At 44.8% G+C, this 21619-nt stretch overlaps 1 protein-coding gene across 5 annotated transcripts in view; it reads left to right on the top strand.

Annotated features, from left to right (window-relative positions):
• Positions 1-520: 520 nt before the first annotated feature.
• Positions 521-21619, top strand: part of celf4 (CUGBP, Elav-like family member 4) — a gene marked incomplete at both ends in the record, with an annotated part of 73064 nt that continues 51965 nt past the window's right edge. For 4 of the 5 annotated variants that reach the window (XM_079218515.1, XM_079218517.1, XM_079218513.1 and 1 more), the window contains 2 exons: positions 521-800; positions 20971-21053. In XM_079218515.1, coding sequence (XP_079074641.1) covers positions 521-800; positions 20971-21053 — 363 coding nt within the window. The remainder of the gene's footprint in view (positions 801-20970; positions 21054-21619) is intronic. The other variant, XM_079218514.1, reaches the window with a different exon arrangement.

Genomic DNA, 21619 nt, shown 5'->3' with positions numbered 1-21619 from the left:
ACATTGAGCCGGTCCTGTCCGTTTAAACCGAGAAGACACCCATACCGACTCCTCAATGCAAAAAAAAAGAAAAGGGTGCCAAGAAGCTGGGACGAGGGAACGTGGGTGTAAATAGACAGTGAACGCTCCTGGTCTCTCTCTCTCTCTCTCTCTCTCTCTCACTCTCCCTCCCCTTTCTCCTTCTCTCTGTCTCTCCTTTATGAAATCAATGAACGAGTTATTGGGTAGGACATAAATATAAGGAATCAAAGCCTCCAGCGGGACCGACGGCATTGCGCGCTTTTGATATGCGTCTTCGCCAAACGCTACATGTGTTTTCACATCAGTGTCAATCTGGGCTTTGATAGGACGAGAGTGGACTCGGCTCTGGCGCGGCTCGGTCTCGGAACCACATTTTGACCAAGACTCCCCAACAGCTTCTTCTTCTTTTTTTTTCAACGTAAAAACGATTCTCCCAACCATCTCCATCTGCTGCTGTTTGTACCCCCTCCCCAAAAAAAACTCCCTGGCCGGTCCGAAGATGGCAACTTTAACCAACGGGCAGGTGGACGGCATGGTGCACGGTGTCGGTGTGGTCGTCTCCGCCAGCACGAACGGGCTCGTGAACGGATTAAGCCACAGCCACAGCCCGGTGGGCTGCCCGGCCACCATCCCCATGAAGGACCACGATGCCATCAAACTCTTCATCGGTCAGATCCCCCGCAACCTGGACGAGAAGGACCTGCGGCCCCTCTTCGAGGAGTTCGGCAAGATCTACGAGCTCACTGTGCTGAAGGACCGCTTCACGGGCATGCACAAAGGTGGGTCAACGCCGGGTTCCGGAACACCACGGGTCCACTTGTTTGGGGAATCTGTCGCACATTAGGGGAGAGAGAGCATCCTAAATAATCAGTGGGCTGTTAGGTAGAAGAAATTGTGTAATTTTCTGAACGACTGAAGAATGACTTAATGCAATTTGTGGCATTTATTATTATGCATCGGTTTTCAATCCAGAGCATCATTTTGTATTTATGTTTTTTAGTCTTACTGGAAACATATCAGCACGAGAGTGTCACAAATCCGGAGTCACGACGGCAGGAATGCATGTCGGGTGATGTTCGGGTGGGCAGGGTGTGCTCACACACACACACACACACACACACACACACACACACACACACACACACACACACACACACACACACACACATAGTTGTAAACGTGCTTCCATTCACTGCCGTGATAAACCAGGACGTTAACCCACGTCTTCGCGTCTCCATAGCGGGGAGGCTGTGTCTGATTGCCCGCAGCAGCGTGCACTCTGTTGCCCGTAACTCTCTCGCTGTGCGCGTGTGGGCGTGCGTAGGGGGGTGTGAGCGCGCGCGCGTGTGTGTGTGTGTGTTGGGGGGAGGTTATTAGTGAGGTGGGCGGGTGCGCGTGCACGTGTGTACGCGAGTGTGAAACACAGGAGGAGTATAGGCCTATTAATATTGTATTTGTGTGCATGTTGTGCCTTTATTTAGGGGGGTGGGGGTAAGAGTGTCAGCTGGATTATTAATTGTGAAATCTAAAGCACAAAGTATAAATGTAAATTGCACAGACATACATTTTAATTGATTTTCTATATATTCTGACCCAGCACTGCTGATTACTTGCGTCTATTTTTATAACTGTTCCAAGTGTTGTGCTGGGAAGGTCCATTTGTTACGGTTATAAATTATCACAAACTTTTGGTTTAACAATGCTCCGTGGCCTTTTGGCTTCATATTAATGGTCTGCCTTGTATTTCTGGTGCAACAGAAATGATGGCGCTTCATCCCAGTATTTTATTCTCCTCTCTCGAGGGAAGGGTCATTCTCTGCAAATCACCATCTAACGAGAGGTCACTAATTGATCCGCTATACCTGCAGGACGCCTCCCAGGGGAGCAAAGTAAATTAAGAATGAGATATCACTTTTTGGGAGTCCCACTTGCTCTGCCCCATGTAAACAATGCATGACATGCACCATGTGTCAAGAAATGATTATGATATACAAATAATTCCAGAGGGCAGAGACGTGTGCAGGCATGGGGGGAGGGGCCAACGAGGTGGAGAAGAGCAGTGAGAATGGGGGGGGGGTATCCTTTATTAATAGCCCAGCTGTAGTAGTGACTCCCTGTTGGACAGTTAATCACCAGTGGCCCCAGAACTAAAGGCACGGCTGGCCAGCTGATTCTAAGAACTGTCTCCTCACCGCGATATACGGCCCTGCGTCCCGGGCCGGGCCCCCGCTTTCATTAGTGAGCCCCCGCTGCGCTCATATTTTCACTAGCTGGAGGCACTAGCTGCTCACCAACTCACTGTAACCTGCTTTCCCTTCACCACTCCTCCCGATTCTCAAATTAGCAGTAAAAGACAGCACGTCCCACAAATAACAGGCACAGTTGACTGACTGTGTGCATTCGCCGTCATACTGCTTTTATGGACGACTTCACAGCATAATATGAATCAGGTATAGTATGATATCACAGCACGAGTTTGAGACAAGAGTAAACACACGTACAAGCAAATATACAATTACGTTGAAGAGGAATAACGCATGCGGTACTGTTGTTTCGTGCCTTGTGAAAAGACATTTGAACCACTAAGCAGCTGAATGACCTTTAACTCAAGAGTGCCATTTTGGAGGTTACAATGTCTTTGTCCATTTTGTACAAATGTATAAATTTACATGAGCACCTACATGTTTCGATCTTTCACTGCTCCTCCCTCCTCCCTCCTCCCTCCTCCCCGAGCTCCTTCATGCAGTTTGCATTTTCAGACAGAGTCAAACCGAGGGCATGATGACCCTCTAAGGTGTGAAATGCTCCAGTAGAGGGAAGTCTATAGAACGGCCCACAAGAAAACTCTTCTCTTCCATCTTTTCTCCTCTTCATTAACTTCATTTCCCTTTGTCTTCCCTTTTCCTGCTTGTCCGGTGACAGGCCCTGCTGGATAATGGCCGTGTTAATACAACGATTGCAGATGATCAACTGCCCTTTCCTTTACATTTTGTGTTCTGTTTGTTTCTCAATGGCACATACTTTGTACAGTAACTGACATCGCTAACGATGTAATGCCTCATCTGGGGATGCTGTTGCATTCTTTTAACTTTACCCAAAGTGACACAGCACTTTTACAAAGAAATAAGCCCGGTCTCCAGAGAGATAATGCAGAGCTGTTCCTGCTACGGCAGGTAATAAAAGGCCCTCTGGTTCTCCTGCACATCAACAAGCCTAAAGAAGCAGCCTTCGCTACGGTGAAGCTACCCCCGAAGAAAGAGACCCCTATTATAGCCATTGTCAGCCGTGCCTGTGATACTATTGCCATAACCCTCCCCATAATGACTCCATGTATCACTAGTAATCTAGTCTTTAGGATTCTGTCCCCTTGGAATGGAGGGGTGGAGGGAGCGTGGGACGGGGGTCTGCAGAGGCTGGGAGCGGGGCGCAGGGACGCCGGCGCAGGCCTACGTTCTCCCAATGATTTTATTTCTCTCCCCTCTGCGACCGAGCCATGCTAATAGAGGCCATTTGTAATGGTCACCGGCTGCTGCTGCTACCAAGCACAACGGGCTGAGAGGCACGGCTAGCACAAAGAGACAGCCCCCTTTCTCTTTCTCCTCTCTCTGGCGATGCAGCATGGGAGGAGGGGGTCTATTCAGGAAGAGAAGGTGTAGATATGATTGCTTGCACTATTCATCAGCCTGATTTTGTGTAATAATCACCGGGGCAATTGGGCCGCGATGATACGGGGAAGACGTTAAATAGCTGAAGGTTGTTATCTATTGTTTACGGCTGTCACGTCTTCAGGCGCTATTGTGTTCCAGGCCAAACCTTTATTGTCTACATCTTCCTTTTTTCCCAAGCAAATGCACCAAGTTTGTTTAACTGCTTGTTGTTTCATTTGGCGGTAATTTAATATGAGTAATATATTTGTCCTTGGCCACACTAAATACATTAGCAGCAGCTCTCGCCATAGTGCTCAGGCACTTAAAGTCAAAGCCAAGGAGTTGCTCAAAGTCAAAGCAGGTGTTGAAAGCTCATTAAGATATGGGCCAAACAGTCCATTTTGACCTGGCAAGTGATGTAAATGTCACAGGTCTTTAGTGCAAATCATCTACTTTGGAGGGAAGACACTACGAGCTCACTGTAATAAAATAACGTCGGTGATTGATGATGATATCTTGGCTGTGAAGCTATTTTGTAATTTAATATCAATACTTGAGAAAATGGTTTAATATGCTTGAAATCAAGTGGCGATACAGTGTGATGGTCTTGTTTAAATGTACCCATACTGTCAGTGGCTTATGCTACAGATGGGGCCGATAATCTACGCCGGTCATAAAGGGAGTTATGGTTCCCTCTGAACGTCTACGTATTGATGCTTCAAGCCCTTTTAAGTGAGCGTGTCGAGGGAGCCGGTCCAGAGCAGATCACCGGGGCCCGTCGTGTTTGGTGAGGCCGGGAAGTCACGATGCCAAAAAACACGAAAGTCTCATGCTGTGTTTTATTGCAGGCAATTAGGTGTTACAGGTTTCCATTAGAGTGCCGCGTGCAAAAGCGAAAGAGGATAAAACCAAATTTGGCTTTGAACAAAGAGAAAAGGTGCGGGTGTGTGTTTTCGTCCTGCAGGCCTGCGTTAATGCAGCATGCGTTCCGGCCGAAAAATTTCACTCTGGTTGCATCATCCTCTCTCTGTGGGATCCCTCTCTCGCCTCCCCTCGCGTTTGGTTGGGGATTGGTGTGTGAGCTCATGTGCTCCTCCTCTCCTCCCTGGCCCAGAATCCTCCACTCAGCTCAGAAAACGCACTCAGGCACGAGAGCCGCGCGTCACGATCGATGTTTGACTCTTTTTTGTGTCACGGAGGAAGGCAACATGTGTCGCAGAGGAAGTCGCTTCTTAGCTTAAAGTGCACACCAGCGCCCACACGGCTCTGACACCAACACCCCCTGTCCCGGCACAGCCCAGAACTGCCAAGCAACAAGAGGAAAACAAGAGGCGGAGCCAGAGCGGGGAGTACAGTGAGCCTAATTTGTCAGGAGGGCCGTTGTCAAGGCAGCACTGCCTCTGTTGTCCATTATCATTGGAGGGGACTGTCAGATGTGGGCCGGCTGATGGCCGAGCAGGGAGCCGGTTAGTCACAGTGAGAGATGGCCGCGCCGAGCCGGAGGAGGCAGCGCTCGTGGAGCTCCTGCGAGGATTAGCATGCTAACAGCAGGTCTGGAGTCATGAGGCCTGTCAGGGAGGAGGAGCCCTCTGGCTCCTCTGACCTCAGCGGCCCGCTCATTAAAACCACTGACCTTTACATGCAGGAAGAGAGCCATAATGTAAAGGGAGGGCTGCACCCACGCGTTCATCTCCTTTCCCCTCCGAAGGCATACGTGAACACAGATACGATTTAATTGATATACATGTATTTGAAATATATCAAAAACATATCCACCAGCATCAACGTTGAGGGTTTTAAAGTGTTGCAAGTTTTTAAATGACCATAAATTACAGTTACGTTGCCATTGAACTTGTTTCACGGAAAACCTTTAGGTTGATAGTTCAGGGCCACGTCTACTCAGATCGTACAGTAAAAGTGTCGAGTCAGCAGAAACCAGGTAGTGTGTAGGTACCGGTTCCACGCGGCTCACTGGGCAGAGGGAGACTGAAGATGTGCCGCCATTGTTGCAGGTCAAAGGTCGCTGATCTCAACAGACAGACGTTTTTATTTGCTTATTTCTACTATTTTCAAGTATTTTCGTTCTGCTGTGACAGTCACTCCAGGGGGTGTGGTGTTTTATTTTGGTCATTTTCAAAATGATCCCAAAATATTGACAACAATGTCCAAGGCAAAAAAAAAACATCTCTGAAAATGTGCCTGCACAGTGGAAAAGCTCTCTTGTGTAATCTCGTCGGCCGATGACCCACAGCTTTAATGTTTCATCAACATTTGGCCTTTAGTTTTCCATAAAGAGAGGCTAAACAACGTGCTCCTTCCTCCTCCTTCCTCCTGCGCTCCGGTTGCCAAGTTCAATGCCCCAGTGTACCATTCTTCCAAAGGATGAACAAAAAAATATTTCCTTTTTTAACAAATGCTCCTTGGAGAAGTAAATATTTTCTGTTTTCAAGGCTCTTGCATCATCTAAGTGTGCTTGTGCTTTGTGCTCAATTTTTAAAAAAAAAAGACGCTTTAGGCCTTTTCAATCTTTTAGACTTAATACCACTTCCAAGCCCCCCTGCAAATACCGGTGGCCGGTTCAGGAGATGGAGAATGCAATACTATTGAAATGTTGGAAAGTCTTACATGTTGTTTTTGAAATTTACTTTTGTTCTGCTGATGATATCATCGCTAATACAAGTGTGTCCTGTGGGGAAGTGCTCTGCACTCTTTCCATTTAGCGTCATGTAATTAATTAAAACAATAATTGTAGTTCAGAATTAGCTTAGAGAATGAGATGACTAATGTAATGATACATATAAACATGCATAGGTTCGCCCAAAACACAATCTGCTTTATGTGATTTCCGTCTCTATTTCAACTCCATATACTTTACATTTTGATCCATTTATTTCTGGCTTCCTTATCTGTAACCATGAAGACTAAAATACTTAAACACAATTTCCTTTGTTCACCAGTCAAAAGGTTTACAATTTCCTTTGTGTGTGCACTTGGAAACTGGTGTTTTTTGCCTTTTGGATTAGCGCTGCATGTTCCTTTTATCAAGCTTTGCACAGTCAGGACGCATTATGATAGGAAACACATATTATCTGTTTGTGTGCAGTGTGTGTGTTATACAGGGATGTATACATTTTCTCTGCATATTTGTTGTGTGCTCATCTCTTTAGGTGCACATGGATATATGTGTGTGTGTGTGTGTGTGTGTGTGTGTGTGTGTGTGTGTGTGTGTGTGTGTGTGTGTGTGTGTGTGTGTGTGTGTGTGTGTGCATATTATTGCATGTGCCAAATATCAGCCCAATGGGCAGTACTTCATAATAACTTTTACATTTTTAATTGTAAAATCTATATTTAAGGCCTTGTGGAGTCGGGGTCCGGCTGCAGCTCAGTGCTGCAGAGGCTCCAGCAGGAAACAGCAGCATGACGACGCTGCATTATGAAGAACAGAACCAAAGTTTATCACCGCTAACGGTGGCAGGCGCCCATTATATAGCAGATCCAGCAAGCAATCATTCTTATGTTACATATTCTGCTCCAAATACTTGTTTTATCCAATATCTTATATATTTAAATGCTGTTGTTTTTTTCTCTTCAAGGTCAAGTTATGTTTTGATATAACAGAAAAACAAATCATTATTCCAATCCAAACAGATATTGTAATCAGCCTTCACAATCTTTCCAACCAGTGATACGTGTGCTTTAAAATTCACTGAACTAATCATCCAGATGTATGGTTCATAGAAAGTTGGATTGATGTTCTCAACCAAATGCTAAACATAACTCAAAGTGGCTTATCAGAGACTATAAGCCATGTATTGTTTGTCCCCGACAGAAAGCAAGTCACAGCTTGTTGAGTGTGTGTGACACACACACACACACACACACACACACACACACACACACACACACACACATGGCTCCTGTGCTGTGAGACGACTGCCAGCTTTGAGTGTCCCTGATTCCATTTACTTTCCTCCAATCTCCCATCATGCCTATTTCATGTCCGCCAATTAAAAATGCACCACGTTGACTTGTAAGAGGAAGGTGGGAATGGAGGTTAGGGCTTTTTCAAAGATCTCTCTCAATTATTCAAGAGCAAGTTTGATTCAGAAAATGGAGGAGGATTAATAAGTCATGCCGAAGTTTCGGACGGTTTGGGTAGCAAACGTAACGCACGATGTTCTGAAGAAACTCGCCGGCGTATCGACCGAAAACAAATCGCTGTTGTCGATTAGGCTTCACGAGGTTTGACTCCCAGATTCAGCATCTTACATTTAAACTACCGCATCTCCTTAACAGATGCACAAGGGATGTCCAAAGTTATCAACCCAGGTCAGAGAAGATTTGCTCCATTTCATATGATGTGAATTATCTTGCACAGTTTTGAGTGACAAAAGCAAACTGAACAGCTTTCAACTATTCTAGATGCTTTGAGATAACCGTCGTTCTATTTTAATTCCCCAAAAACGGTGCAAATAAGTGGCTTTTGCGATCCGATATTACCATTCTAATCATATTGAGGGAAAGTACATCAAGGCTTCACCGTATCTGCCGGTTGGAGAGCAGATAGACCAAAACATATCGCTGCAGAGGGAGATGGTGCAAGAGTGCGTAAAACGACAAGGAGCTCGAGACGGAGAGAGCGAGGGAGAGAGGGAAGGAGAATTAGAGAGATGTTGAAACGGGGATGATGTAAGAGAATGCGTGAAAAGAGGCGAGGGAGATCCGTGGAAGAGAGTTCTGGTGGGGGGGGGGGGGGGGGGGGGGGGGGGGGGGGGGGGAGGGGGGGGGGGGGGGGGGAGGGAGAGGGGGGGTTGCACACAAAGACAGACAAAGAGTATCAAGAGGCAGAGCGGTACACAGGAACCAGCAGAGATTGTAAAGAGATGTGCAGACTGAAAATGGAGTCACAGAGAGATCGTTCAATGACAGGCGCAGAGCGAGCAAAGGGAATGAAAGGAAGAGGGCTCTGAGAAGAAAAGACAGAGAGAGAGAGAAGTAGAAAGAGTGAGGGAGTCCCAGAGACAGATGTCGCCCTCGCTGGCCTCGGCAGATTGATAGCTTCTGGCCCAGTTCCATGCCAGGCTTTGACCCCTCTGTCCTCTGCCGTAATTTATAGGCTGCGTTTTGCCAGATTTAAGCACTACTCTGTGGCCATCATGGCTCAAGAAGGGAGGATGACCTTCCTGGGATGGGAGCAGAATTAGACTCCTGCAGCTCCAGACACCTCGGGGGTAAATAAGCAAGTGCCCTCCATCTTAAATGGCCTCTGACAACATGCTAATTGGGCAGATCTGACTGCATATTCGGCATCTTTGTTTGCCTGTGTATGTGTGTATGTACTTGCAACGTTTTAGTGTACTTAGCATGTGCAAGAATAGATGAGTGTACATGTGCAAAGTTCTTGCTGTATATCAGTTCAGTCACACAAGAGGTTCTTTGCATTTGGAGTGACAGTCTGGACAAACCGCTGCTCCAGTTCTCTAATACAATTAAATAAAAATAAGACCTTTTTTATAGTCTTTCCACTTTTTATAGAGCTGTATTTTTACTTTAAAATATTGTTTAATTGATTATAAAAAGGACAGGAAAGCACATAAATCTGAGGACCCCCCACATGCTTACTGTCTAAACTTTGGCAGAGAACTCATATTAGACTCCGTCTATCATATAAAAAAGCTGATTGAGGAAATGTGTTATCCCTTAAAGACCAACGTAAAGTCTTAAAGGGAGGCTCTTGCAAATAAGTGAGGAAACATGATCTGGATTAATCAGCTTCCTGCGGCTTGAGAGGCGGTTGTCTACCTTAAAGCAGGTGAAGCCTTCATGGGAACGTTAAGACTTGACTGAGGTGGCTAGCAGACTAATATTATTCATATTATGCAGAAATCCATACAGTTTTCACTGAATTTGTAGAAAAAAAAAGCAGTGTTCGATTTTAGTATCATTATATTTACATCAAACAAAGAGCTGAAATGTAGTTTTGGCTATAACCTGAACATCACCTATCTAATAATGTACCTATTATGTATTCATATTGCACTGCATATCCTTTTCAAGTAATCTTTCACCTTTAAACAGTAGATCGAAGAAACAATTATTCAAGTAAATGTTATTATCATGTAATGGCAGCCAAATTAACTTAACGGCATGGAATCTATTTTATTAAATATAAGTATTTTTACTTAAACTATTGAGTCAGCTGATCAAAGACACCTCAGACCGCTGCCTGTACGGGTTCCTGTCTTTCCGGTTCTTCCTCACTCAGGACCGGCGTTGCTGCTTGAATGCTGAGCCGCTGCCTTCATTTCATTTCAAGTAGAACCGTAATGAGGAACCGCAGCACAAGTTAGCGCTGTGGTTCCTTGTAGAGTAAACACGGCCCTGTGTGTATCCCGACCGCTCCGGTAAACCAACTTGGCCGGCTTGCCGGTGGGCTCAGCTGGGTTTGTGCCTGGCCATTCAGAAGCGTTACTGCGATGCACAAATCAGCCCAGGGAATGATCTGGACAGAAAGCCTTCAGCAAATTATTACAGATTTGCAATTTAATGGCTTCTGAGGTCTCTACCAGCCCCACACAGGTTCCCAACGAGACAGAGCCCATTAGTTTGGTCCTTTAATCACAGAACAGGAGATGGGAATCCTGGCCAAACCCACACACACACACACACACACACACACACACACCCCGCCTCACCGCTGTGGAATGATTTCACGGGTTTATAGATAGAGACAGAGACGGCTGTGCGTGTGCAGGCGTGTGTGAGCATCGGCTAGTTGATAAGCTTTGCTTTCCCCTGGAGCAGCTGCAGTGTGTGTGTGTGTGTGTGTGTGAAAACAATGCGTTCCTCTATGGATCGTTTATCAATACCATGAGGACGCACTGGGCAGTAGCAATTAATTTGGCATCGGCTGTACCCAACGCTACCAAAAGCCCACATCATAAATAAAAATGGAGAATTATTTTCCAATGTCATGTTCCAAAAATATTTTCATCAAAAGTGGTTTTAATTTAAGTAAAACATGGAAAAGCTTTACTCTGCAACATTAAAGTTATTATTTTAATCATTAAGTCATTTATATAATAATTAAACCAGTAATTTTCTGTCGGGTAGCAAAGTTGACTGATTATTAAAAAGCTTTAGTTTCATAATATCACTTTCTGACTATCCCTAATGCCTCATAAGCCTGTAAATACAATAAATAAAAAAACATTTGTGTTACTTATTCTGTAAATTAATTAGCAGTTCTCATGTTATGGTCAATTATGGATTTACAGTACAAGACAATTTCTATTAATGCAGGCAGAAAGAAAGTATTTTAGATAATGACATAACTTTTGTGATACAGACACATTAGCAGCTCTTCACCGAGTGTTTAAGCAAGTCTTTTCCCATAGCTATAGTTGCCCTGATTAATGTGCCATCGATGCAAAATGTAAAAACTATTACTCAATCTGCCTTTCAATGTCCCAATTTGTCCAAGAGGAAGCCAGGCTTTCTAAATGAGCTGGATAAAAGTGACTGCCAAAGGGGATGAATATATATAATTATCTGTGGCTGGAGCACCAACAAAGGGATTTTAAAAATCAACGTTGTGCGCCAAAGGCTTCATTAGCCCGACGACAACAACATGTCTCCTCAACTTGCCGGCTTAAAGACGCCGGTACCTGCAAAGCCATTAAAAGCACGCAGCCTCCTGTAGCACGACCGCTATCTGGTCGGGATTAGCAGCTACTTAAAGCGCTAATGTCGATATGCTAATGTGTTAATGTGATGTTTGAATTATTAGGTGGTTTAAGAAATGTCTGGCTGCGGTTGTGTTGGTCTCACGCACCGACACGTTAGAAAAGACGGATAACTGTGTTGACTTTGCGTGTGGAAATCCCTGGATGTCTTTCATGTGTCCTTCCTATAGCGGCTAGCGGTCCATGTTAGCTTTGCAAACATCTTAATTGTGTTAAATGGAGGAAAAAGGGGGGGAGATTAAAAGCCATTAATGTGTGTTGTGCTATTCCCGGGACGGTGCTTTTGTTCACTTTGGCAAAGCAGCCGAGAGTTTCACCTTGAAACTCAATGCACACCAGAAACGTTGTCATTGTGTCTACCTAAAGCTCGCCCTGTTTCAGACGCCGTTTCCTCTCCTTCCTCATTTCTTTTTGTGATCGCCTCTCTCCATCCTCCTTAACTCCTCTTTGTACGTCTCTCTCATTTTCTCTCATTCTATCTCTCTCTTGCTTTTCCTTTTGTAGCACTGTTTCTCCTCATCTCTCTCTCTCTCTCTGTCTGTCTAAGCGTCAGATAAGCTCACTGGGGGAGACTTTAGAGGACTCTCCATCTGTGTATAAATAGCTCTGGATGAATTATTGAGGGACCTGGGGTTGCTAATAATCCCGCAGGACCCATCTGACAATGACACAGAAGATGGAGGGAAAACAATTACGCAGGCTTTCTCCTTCAGAAGAGTGAGGATGGGAGTGGTGGGGACTCGGCAGCCTCTGGGAGCCTCCTCGCGGGGCCCAACATCTTGGCTAATAAACCCAATTAAGTCTCCGGAATCAATCGGAGCCCCGGGGGCGTCCTCTCTCTTCCTTCCCCGGACGGCGCGCAACAACAGGAAGTGTAATGATTCATGTTCCCCCTTCTGCGTTGGATCGTCCTCTCATCTCCATCTCGCAGGTTGGCAAGGCGGACGGGACAGGACAGGATGTCCGCCGAGGCAGGATAATAGGACAGGGAGTGGAGAGGAGAGGAGAGGAGAGGTGCACGGAGGAATATTAATGGCAGTGTTTATCCTGTAAGTGTTTTACCGGGGGGACGAGACATGGGACCGCTCCGTGACAGAGTTAAAGCACTTTGTCTTCTTTCTGATACATGACTCATCTGCAGGCCGCTTTTTGATTAATGGGCTTTGCCAGGTCTTCGTCTGACTGTTGACACAATATACTCCGTCTGTCCATCTGTCTGTCTGGAGAGAAGCCGCGAAAGGAAATGCAAATCAATGTGCGTTTCCATCCACTTCTAAGGAGTCGGTTGGTCTTGAAAAATCGGCACACGACACGATATGGTTAAGCTGAGTGAAGGTCGTGGCGTGGAGAATAAGTTACGGTTAAGTTGAGACGACCAAAACGAGAGCTGAACTCCTATGAGCGCACGACTTCCTGTGATGGAACATCGGCACAGAGCAGGGTTCATACGGTCATGGAAAACCTGGAAAAGTCCTGGAGTTTTAAAATGGTTATGTCCAGGCCTGGAAAAGTCCTTGGAAAAAAAAAAATCCCAATAGTTTAGTAAAAGTCATGTAAATGTGTTATATTCATGTGTTCATGACGTTCATTTACGCTGAGCATGATGACACGCATGATGACACGCATGGCCACATGACATCTATTGCTTCTGTCCATCCGGGGAGAGGGATCCTCCTCTGTTGCTCTCCCTCAGGTTTCTTCCCCTTTTCTCCCTGTGAAAGGGCTTTTACTATCTTTATTGGGGGGGGGTTTTCCTGGTCCGATGTGAGGTCCCGGGACAGGGATGTCCTGTGTACAGATTGTAAAGCCCTCCGAGGCAAACTTGTATTTGTGATGTTGGGCTATATAAAATAAATAAACTGAAACTGAAACTGAGTTTGAAATAATGAATATGCTTTTAAAAGAAAGACGCTCACAATATAAGCAGGCTCACATACAGGCATCTATATAAATGTTTATTCTTTTAATCAAACTATTGTCTCATTCATTTGTGTCATTTAAGGTTTACTGTATGCTTTGTATTCTCATTTAAATACTACATTTACTCACTTTTTACTGTTTACACCCAGATTTCACAACATGGAAATTTGGTTTAAAGTCATGAACTCCATTGGCATCATCATGAGGTGCAGCATCCTGGTCCTTCTGCCTCCTAAAGCCCAGCGCTGCACCAGAGCAACCCAAATCACAGAAGAGCTGAAGGAAGACGTTCAGCCTTGAAGGCGATGTGTTGTCTGGTTTCCAGAGGAGAGTGTTTCTGTCCCAAGATGGTCGACGCTGTTTCAGAGCTTTTTCCACTCTGCCAAGTATAAAGTTCCCATTGAAACGTTTTGGGGATGAAAATGCTCCAAAAGGTCTGCCGGTTATCATTCATACGTTGTTGTATTACTCCGTGTCAATACGCTTCCCAAAGTGCCCGACCTGGCACGTTACAGGGCAGACGTTTTGGGCTATCTTATGAAGTCACTCCACTTTAAATAATTTAGATTTGAAAAGCTAAATTTGGGTCTTAAAAACATTTCCAGACAAAATGGCTGAGGCAGAATGAGAGTGAGATGATTCGTCTGCCTGGATAGTGGGGACAGTGTGTGTGTGTGTGTGTGTGTGTGTGTGTGTGTGTGTGTGTGTGTGTGTGTGTGTGTATGTGTGTGTGTGTGTGTGTTGCCATCAGGGGAGCTTTTAACAAGTGTGTGTTCAAGCATTTGTGTTGCATGTGATTCAAGTGTTGTTTTGGAAGTTTGTGGCACGACAGCTCCAGCGTTGCTTGAGTGTGGAGATAAATGTGTGTGTGTTTTCTGTTCCGACTCTCAAGTGTCGTGGGAGGTGAGGGAATGGTCTTGTGGGTGATGCGGGGGGACGACACTGTCCTAATGATGCATTTTCTACACCATTGATTCGGTGGCTCTGCTCTCCAGTAAATCCTTCACATGCAACACATTAAACGCCGGCCCTTTTTCCTCCTTCGCCAATCGATTAGCACAGCTTAGAGACGGCCACTCCGGAAGCAGATGGGACTTGTTATCTACAGGGACTCACACACACACACACACACACACACACACTCAGATAACATGTGAAGGTGCTAATTCTTTAAAACAAAATCTATCTATGGTTGTAATGTGAAAGTGCATCAAAGTGTGTGACAACATTTTTAGCCTGCATGTTTTTGCTATTAATATCTGTAATCTAATATGGAGGATGCCCGCATTGTTGAGTTTGTTCTTCTTGTTTGCCTCCTACATGTCATGTGTGCAGATACAGGAGTATGGAATCCAATTATTGAGTTTTCACGTCAAGCTTTTATTGTCATGATTTTTTAGTTGCCGGCACATTTTTGGACAATGTCTAAATAATTTGTTCAGGCTGTTTGTCAGTGTGCTGAAAAGTAAAACTCCAACCCATGGAAGCACGTTCATTCGGCAGGATGATGTCACCGTTTTGCAGGAAATGCAGTTATTTAAATGTATTTGACCCCCGGCAGCCAATCAGAACTCAGAATCTGCTGAGGATACAGTACAACGTGTATTTGATGATCTTCATACCTTCAACCCAGAGAGCAATTAAGTTACAACCGGAGCCGGTATTGTTCTAAATGACGATGTCCTGCACTTTTAAGAAGGAGGGGGGAATGGTGCAGATAGTACAGTAGTGCTGTCCCTTTGAGGTCCATGCTTCATAATGGTTATTAACTTTTGCTCTCCAATTCCCTCAGTGGCGCGCTCGGTTTCTGTATTACGGATTCTTCTTGTTCCCCAGAAGAGAGGACTTGGGGATCTGCATAAAGTCGCCTATAGGAGAGCTGGGACTGCTATTACATCCCATTATAAATTAATTCACCTCCTCTTTCATAATACTGCCCCTTAGTTCTGCCTCACTCTGCTGAAATGATATCATACTCAAGACCAGCATTCATTAGTCCATGAAACAGCTCCTGAATTTTTAAGGCCTTTTTTTGAATGAAATGAAAAAAAAAATGCTTGATGTGGTCTCTGAACAGTAATTGACGGGGTTTTTCTTTTTTGTTCTTCCCCCCATCACTCAGCGTACAGTAGCGCTCACCGAGCTCGTATTGAGGGCTTCAAAGTGCTTTTTTATTTAATCAGGGTTTACAGCTGCCAATTAAAGATTTAAAGATGATACGGGGAGAAAGTTGCAGCGCGCCCGCCTGGAGACCTTGGTCGTGTCCCCGAAAATAGCCGGCATCCTCTGTCTCTTTTCCCCACATTGTGAGTAATGATCTGAAAGGTCAGCAAAGGTGAAGGGGAAATGAGCGACTGCTGCTCCATTTATTGAATTTACTCCACGAACCAAAAGTGCGACGGCTTGTCTGGGTTTTTTCACTTTGATGCGAGATGCAGTGGGAGATATTGAAGTTAGGCAGTGGTAATTAATCCAAAAGATTTCAATATATACACAAGTATAGCGCGATCAGGGACTTTTCCACAGAGACATTAAGATGGTTAGATGCAACTTGTGGAAAAAGAATCTATCGGACATTTATTTTTCCCAGAATTTGAATTTATTGCATTGCAACTATCAACTTTTCTCATTTAATTCGATGGTGTTTGGAAGCAGATGAGCTTCATCGTATCAATCCCGTGACTCATTGAGTGCCCCAGTTACAGCAGCACAAGGGCAACTGTATCACTCTTGAATCAGGAACTCTCTTAACACGATGCTTATTAGTATTCCTCTTTTGCACTCGGCGGTACTCGTTTTCACGGCTTGACTAAGAGACCAAGGCTTTAAATGCTACTTCTCTGAACACAATGAGTCAAGAATTTTCATCTTTACTCTGACCCATTTCAAGAGTGAATTGAAGAGCGTTATCTAAGCCTTAGCACTCACAAAAATCCAGTCAGAACATTCTTGTCTTAAGGTCGATCTTTTAAAAAGGAAAAAAAACATTCTTCTGTTTATTGAGCAAAGACTGTCCTTGGTCAACCCTTTCAGGGGAGATAAGTGCTAACAGAACTGAGGTAGAGGAGATGTGGAGATTTCTATTGACTGACTGAAATTGGACAGCCTCAAACTAAGTTTCATGCCAAAGTTTTTGGAGGCAGAGTTCCACGATGTGGATAAAGCTTTTTAACGCTATTGACTCTTTTTAGGCTCACCAAGATGTTCTGAAATATTTAAATGATCCCTGGGAGTTTCTCCCCATCTGTGGCTGGGAATAAAAGGACAGAGTGAGAGGAGGGATGTTTTTTATGTCAGCCTTTTACAATCCCTAAATTAATAGGCACCAGATAATTAGAGCATTCTGTGCAATAACATTGTCCCCAAGCTCTCTAGACAGGCAATGCATGCTGGTTAAAAAGTCATTCATGTGTCCAGTAACGCTGAAAAGTGCTAATTCAAGAATTCATTAGTGGTTTTACTTTTAATACAATCATGATTAGTTTCAAAGGAGAACTTTAAGATTAGAGCGCCCCCCCGTCTCGGGCCGCAGCTCCACTGAGGTCAGAGGTCACGGTCTCCGTTGTGTTTATTCACCTCAACTCTAATTACACAGTAGGACTCAGTATCTTTACATTTGATTGTTTAAAAGGCAAGAAAATATATTAAATTAAATATGATAATGGACATTGCCACCAAAAGTTAAACATATAAACAATATATGTATATCAACGGTGACTACATGTTGGTGAAATGGTTTGTTTTGGCCTCTTTTGTATATATTGTGCATTTTTTTATATTTTATTGCTTACCTGTATGTATACATGCTGCTGTAGATAAAACAATTCTCATTGCAGGATTAATAAAGTACATATCTATCTAAACATCTTACAATTATTCCTCAGTAATGAGTATCAGTTTAACGTCTTTGTATTTGGGTTTAACGGTTTGTGTTCCAGCACATTCCCTGTTTTGGTTTAACTCAGGACTCAGTATGTAGTGGTCCATTGTGTAATATTGAGTTGTATCTCGCGGTGAGGTTGCAGATTGCAACCGACTGAAACTTCTCCAGTGTGCCAAACATGCCGAAGGCCGTCTCTAGAGCCAGAGCTTAGTTTTGTCCCTTCTGGGCTTCTGTAGAAACACGGCTGGTGCAGCGAAGCAGACTCCGGTTGGTGTTGGCCTCTACAAGAGTGCATCCTATGTTGGATTCCAACACAATCTTGAGAAGATTAATTAAAACCCAAATGTCATCTCTGCAGCTCGAGGTAGAGATGAAAGGCTTCCTCACAGTCAACGTGTTGGGAAACGGCAGCTCATCAGACGCACGTTTCCGAGGTCACGGCGTCATGTGACCCCGCACCAGACGAGGCCCGGTGACGGTCGCTGCTGAAGCTGGTGTCTTTTCTTCTTCCACCCACCAGTCGGTATTCACAGTCTCCACCGTTCCCTTGTTGCTTTCTTTCATCTTCTCCCTTTTTTCTTCTCCACATTCCTTCTCTCGCTGTCTCTCACTCTTTCCCCGTCTCCCTCTCTCTCCCTCTCGGTGGGTGTGTGTCCCTTTAGGGTGTCTGCAGCGGTTGAGATAAGGAGCGAGTGTAGGACACAGGGGGATGGTGTTCACAGAAGCTAGGTGATCTTATCTCCTCTCTCTCTCACCGAGCAGCCTCACTCTTCTGCTCTTCCTCTCTGCTGTTCTCCTCCCCCTCTTTCTCTCTCTCCCATCTCACACACACACACATTCTCTCAGATCCCCTCTGCGCTGCTGTTGATTTGAATTTGAAGTGATGGGAATCCAAATTGGCAGCATTGACAGCAGAAACAAACAGCTTATCTCTCTCTCCTGGGCCAATATGGGTCTTAGTCAGATACTGGAGCCGCTGCCAGCATCTGACTTGTGACAATGATGATAAATTGAACGTTTGTTGACTGTCACTTCTCGTGTGTGTGTGTGTGTGACTGCATTAGCATTTCCCCTACATACGTGTGCGTGTGCCCTCCGGGGTTGAATTAGTAAATAAAAGTACAACAATGTTGAGGTAGTTGTACTTTACTTTTAGTTGTGTACTCTTTCTACTTCACTACACATCAGAGGAAAATATTTTTGTTTTAGTCCACAATGTATATTTTCAAGCTATAGTCGCTAATTTGAAGATTACGATTTCTTTAATACAACATAGGACGTTCATATTGAGTCTGACGGGTTCTTTTTTTTTATACCTGATATTTTATTTAGGTATTTTTACAATTTAACAGAAATACAACCTTCAAAAATATGAAAGAATATAAGAAATTAGCCATGCATCTGGCCAAGTAGGGCCTTAAAAAGAAGCAAATAAAAAATGTAAGCAGGTAAATAAGTAAAAATAAGAAAACAAAGCAATCAAAACAACCATGCAACACTTTCAAAGGCATCGTCAGTCAATCGTGTCAACCCAAAATTCAAGCCAACATACGGATATGTTACAAAACAATATATTCAAAGAATTCTATTCACAGGGTTTCTCTAACTTAGTTGTAAACTTATATATGGGGTTGTACCTTGTCTTTTTAGGAGATACTGAGCTTCTAGAGCCGAGTCTGAGGGGTTCTGTAGATAAATGCAGTGATCCTCAACCAGGGGTACGTCATGGAAAGTTGTAATTTTAAAATAAGAATATTGATTTGTATGAGGCTGATTTTATTCATATATTTATTGTCATAATACCTTTAGCACAGGACTCGTCTCTCGACCACTTATCTTCTGACACATTCAGTGTCAACATTTTGCAACTTGGCAAATATGTGAATTAGCTAATTTTCTTTGTTTACGTTGATAGAAAATTAAATCCAGTGGTCATTGCATTTATAGTAATGGCTGCATTTGTAATTTTTGTATATAAATGTAATTTCTAAGAAGGGGTGGGATGATGTTTGACCTCGTCTGACAGGAGGTAGATTTACATTGTGGTATTGCTGAATCAGTCCTTCCTCCAGCACTGAGCACGCGGGATGCTGAGGGTACCCGTTCTCCAAACATGCAAATGAGTGTCAGGCGTGTGCATCAGAGGCTCGCGCGTGTTTCCTTCGGGACGGCGCCGGCATGTAGCGTTAACACGACAGGCCCTGAGAGGACGGGGAGGTAGCCAAGCTGTCAGCGGCCGGCTCCCTCTCCGCCTAATGAGAGAGAGGCCCGTTAATTAAAAACACCAACAGGCGGAGCTCCCCAGCGTCCCGCCATCAGGACGACCCGGGGGTTAAAGACACGGAGCCGAGAGGAAGAGAGGCGTGCTGCTTCTACATACAGTACATGGTGCTGCCCTTAACAATAAATAGCCCCCAGTATGCAAGAAGAACAAAGCCTAACTGGGAAGAGATAAGTGCTTTAAACTGCGGCGTGGCTGTGTGCTATGGGGGGAGGGGTGTGTGTTAATCGTCGACAGTGAGACCTTGATGTTCCCAGAACAAACTCTGGTCCTTTTGTCTCTTTGTGTGGAGCGGTTTGTCAACGTCTGCAAGGAGACTTCTGTGATCCCCCAAAAAAATGGAAATTGTTCTTGCAGCTCCAGTGTTTGTGTCTACCTCATTGTTCACTAAAGGAGCCTTCAAATGCTCCACATGGCTGCTAATATCCTCACTGTGCAAACTAATTGTCCCGTGTGTATGATTTCATTTTCTTTCTTCCACTGAATTTTATTGAATTGAATTTAAATTGTTTTTCAGAGTCGGAAGAAAAAAACAGAACACCTGCAAACATGCGAAAAATATTTCTCCTCAAATCGAATCATGTCACCGCAGCCTATTGTGCAATTGTCTATGTAAGTGTTTTATTAAACTGTCAAACACATGAATCATTAGCCGTGATCTGCAGATTGACAGTCTGTCAGCGGCGTGCGCCTCGCTGTCAACAGGGGGCGGCGAGGGAGCGGCTCACGCGTTCCCCAACGGCTTCTTCTTCTTCTTCTTCTTCCTCGCCTCCTGCGTCTCCATCTTCCTTCCACCCCCACATGTCAGCCCAGGTGCTAACAAAACCGAGGATTGTGGGTAGTCTCGGAACATATGGAGCAGAGAGACGAAGAAATGAAGGAGGAGGGGGGGAACCAAGAGAGAGAGAGAAGCTGTCAGGGAAATGTCTATCCCTGTCACAGCAGCCAGAGGAGTGCGATGGACGAATGGATAACTGCTAGTTCAGACTGCCAGGGAGGAAGCTCAGTCAGATTTGATGTGTTTTTGCAGAATGTCTCTCACGCAGCAGAAAGCACAAATCCTCACATCTCTCAAGTCGTGATTTTTGGTCTCACCTTTCATGTTTTTTTTTATTGTTGCATGCATACGGATTGCGTTTGTGTACAGAGAAATGTTCCATTTGTTCAGTCGCTGAAATGCTGTTCACTTTGCACACACACACACACACACACACACACACACACACACACACACACACACACACACACACACACGAGTGAATTCCCAGAGCGGCAATGTAGACAGAGTTTCAGAGCTATGGCTGCAGGCTTACTCTGTGTGTGTGTGTGTGTGTGTGTGTGTGTGTGTGTGTGTGTGTGTGTGTGTGTGTGTGTGTGTGTGTGTGTGTGTGTGTGTGCGGCCCTGTTTCTCTCTCCTTCCCTTTCCCCTGTCCACATAACGTAACCATCTCTCTCTCTCTTGCTGTTTTTCAGGCTGTGCCTTCCTCACCTACTGTGCCAGAGAGTCGGCCCTGAAAGCCCAGAATGCATTGCACGAGCAGAAGACCCTGCCAGGGGTAAGTCATACACGAGGAGGAACGTCATGTCGACCCACTAACAAAATCATACAAAGACACCTCTTGGATTCACTCTGGTGCGACACACACACACACACACACACACACACACACACACACACACACACACACACACACAGATGTTTATCTTTCACGTGTATTGCCTTCGATTCATTTCAAATCAAAGGGGACCGACTGTCTTTGCCATGCTTGTCATATTCTGTTTATCACTGGCTGTACACCAGACATGAGCACAGCCCCTCTTTCTCTTAAATATCCATCCTCTTCCTCCCCCACCCTCCCTTTCACTGCCTCTCTCTCTCTTCACTTTGACAGTCACACACACACAAACCCATAGGGAGAAACCACACACAGCATCGCATCATAGGCATACTATTTATAGTCCTCCTGTTTGTGTAAACGAGTGTGTGCGTGTGTGTGTGTGTGTGTGTGTGTGTGTGTGTGTGTTTGCATGCTTCCACGTGTGTGGGCAAGTGTGTGAGAAACAGCCACAGAGGGATGAAAAGCTGGTGGATGCAGGCTATTCTGTACAATTATGTGCCCGC

This window comes from Taurulus bubalis (assembly GCF_910589615.1).
Source record: "Taurulus bubalis genome assembly, chromosome: 5".
Taxonomy (NCBI): domain Eukaryota; kingdom Metazoa; phylum Chordata; class Actinopteri; order Perciformes; family Cottidae; genus Taurulus; species Taurulus bubalis.
This window is presented reverse-complemented; position numbering and strand designations above follow the sequence as displayed.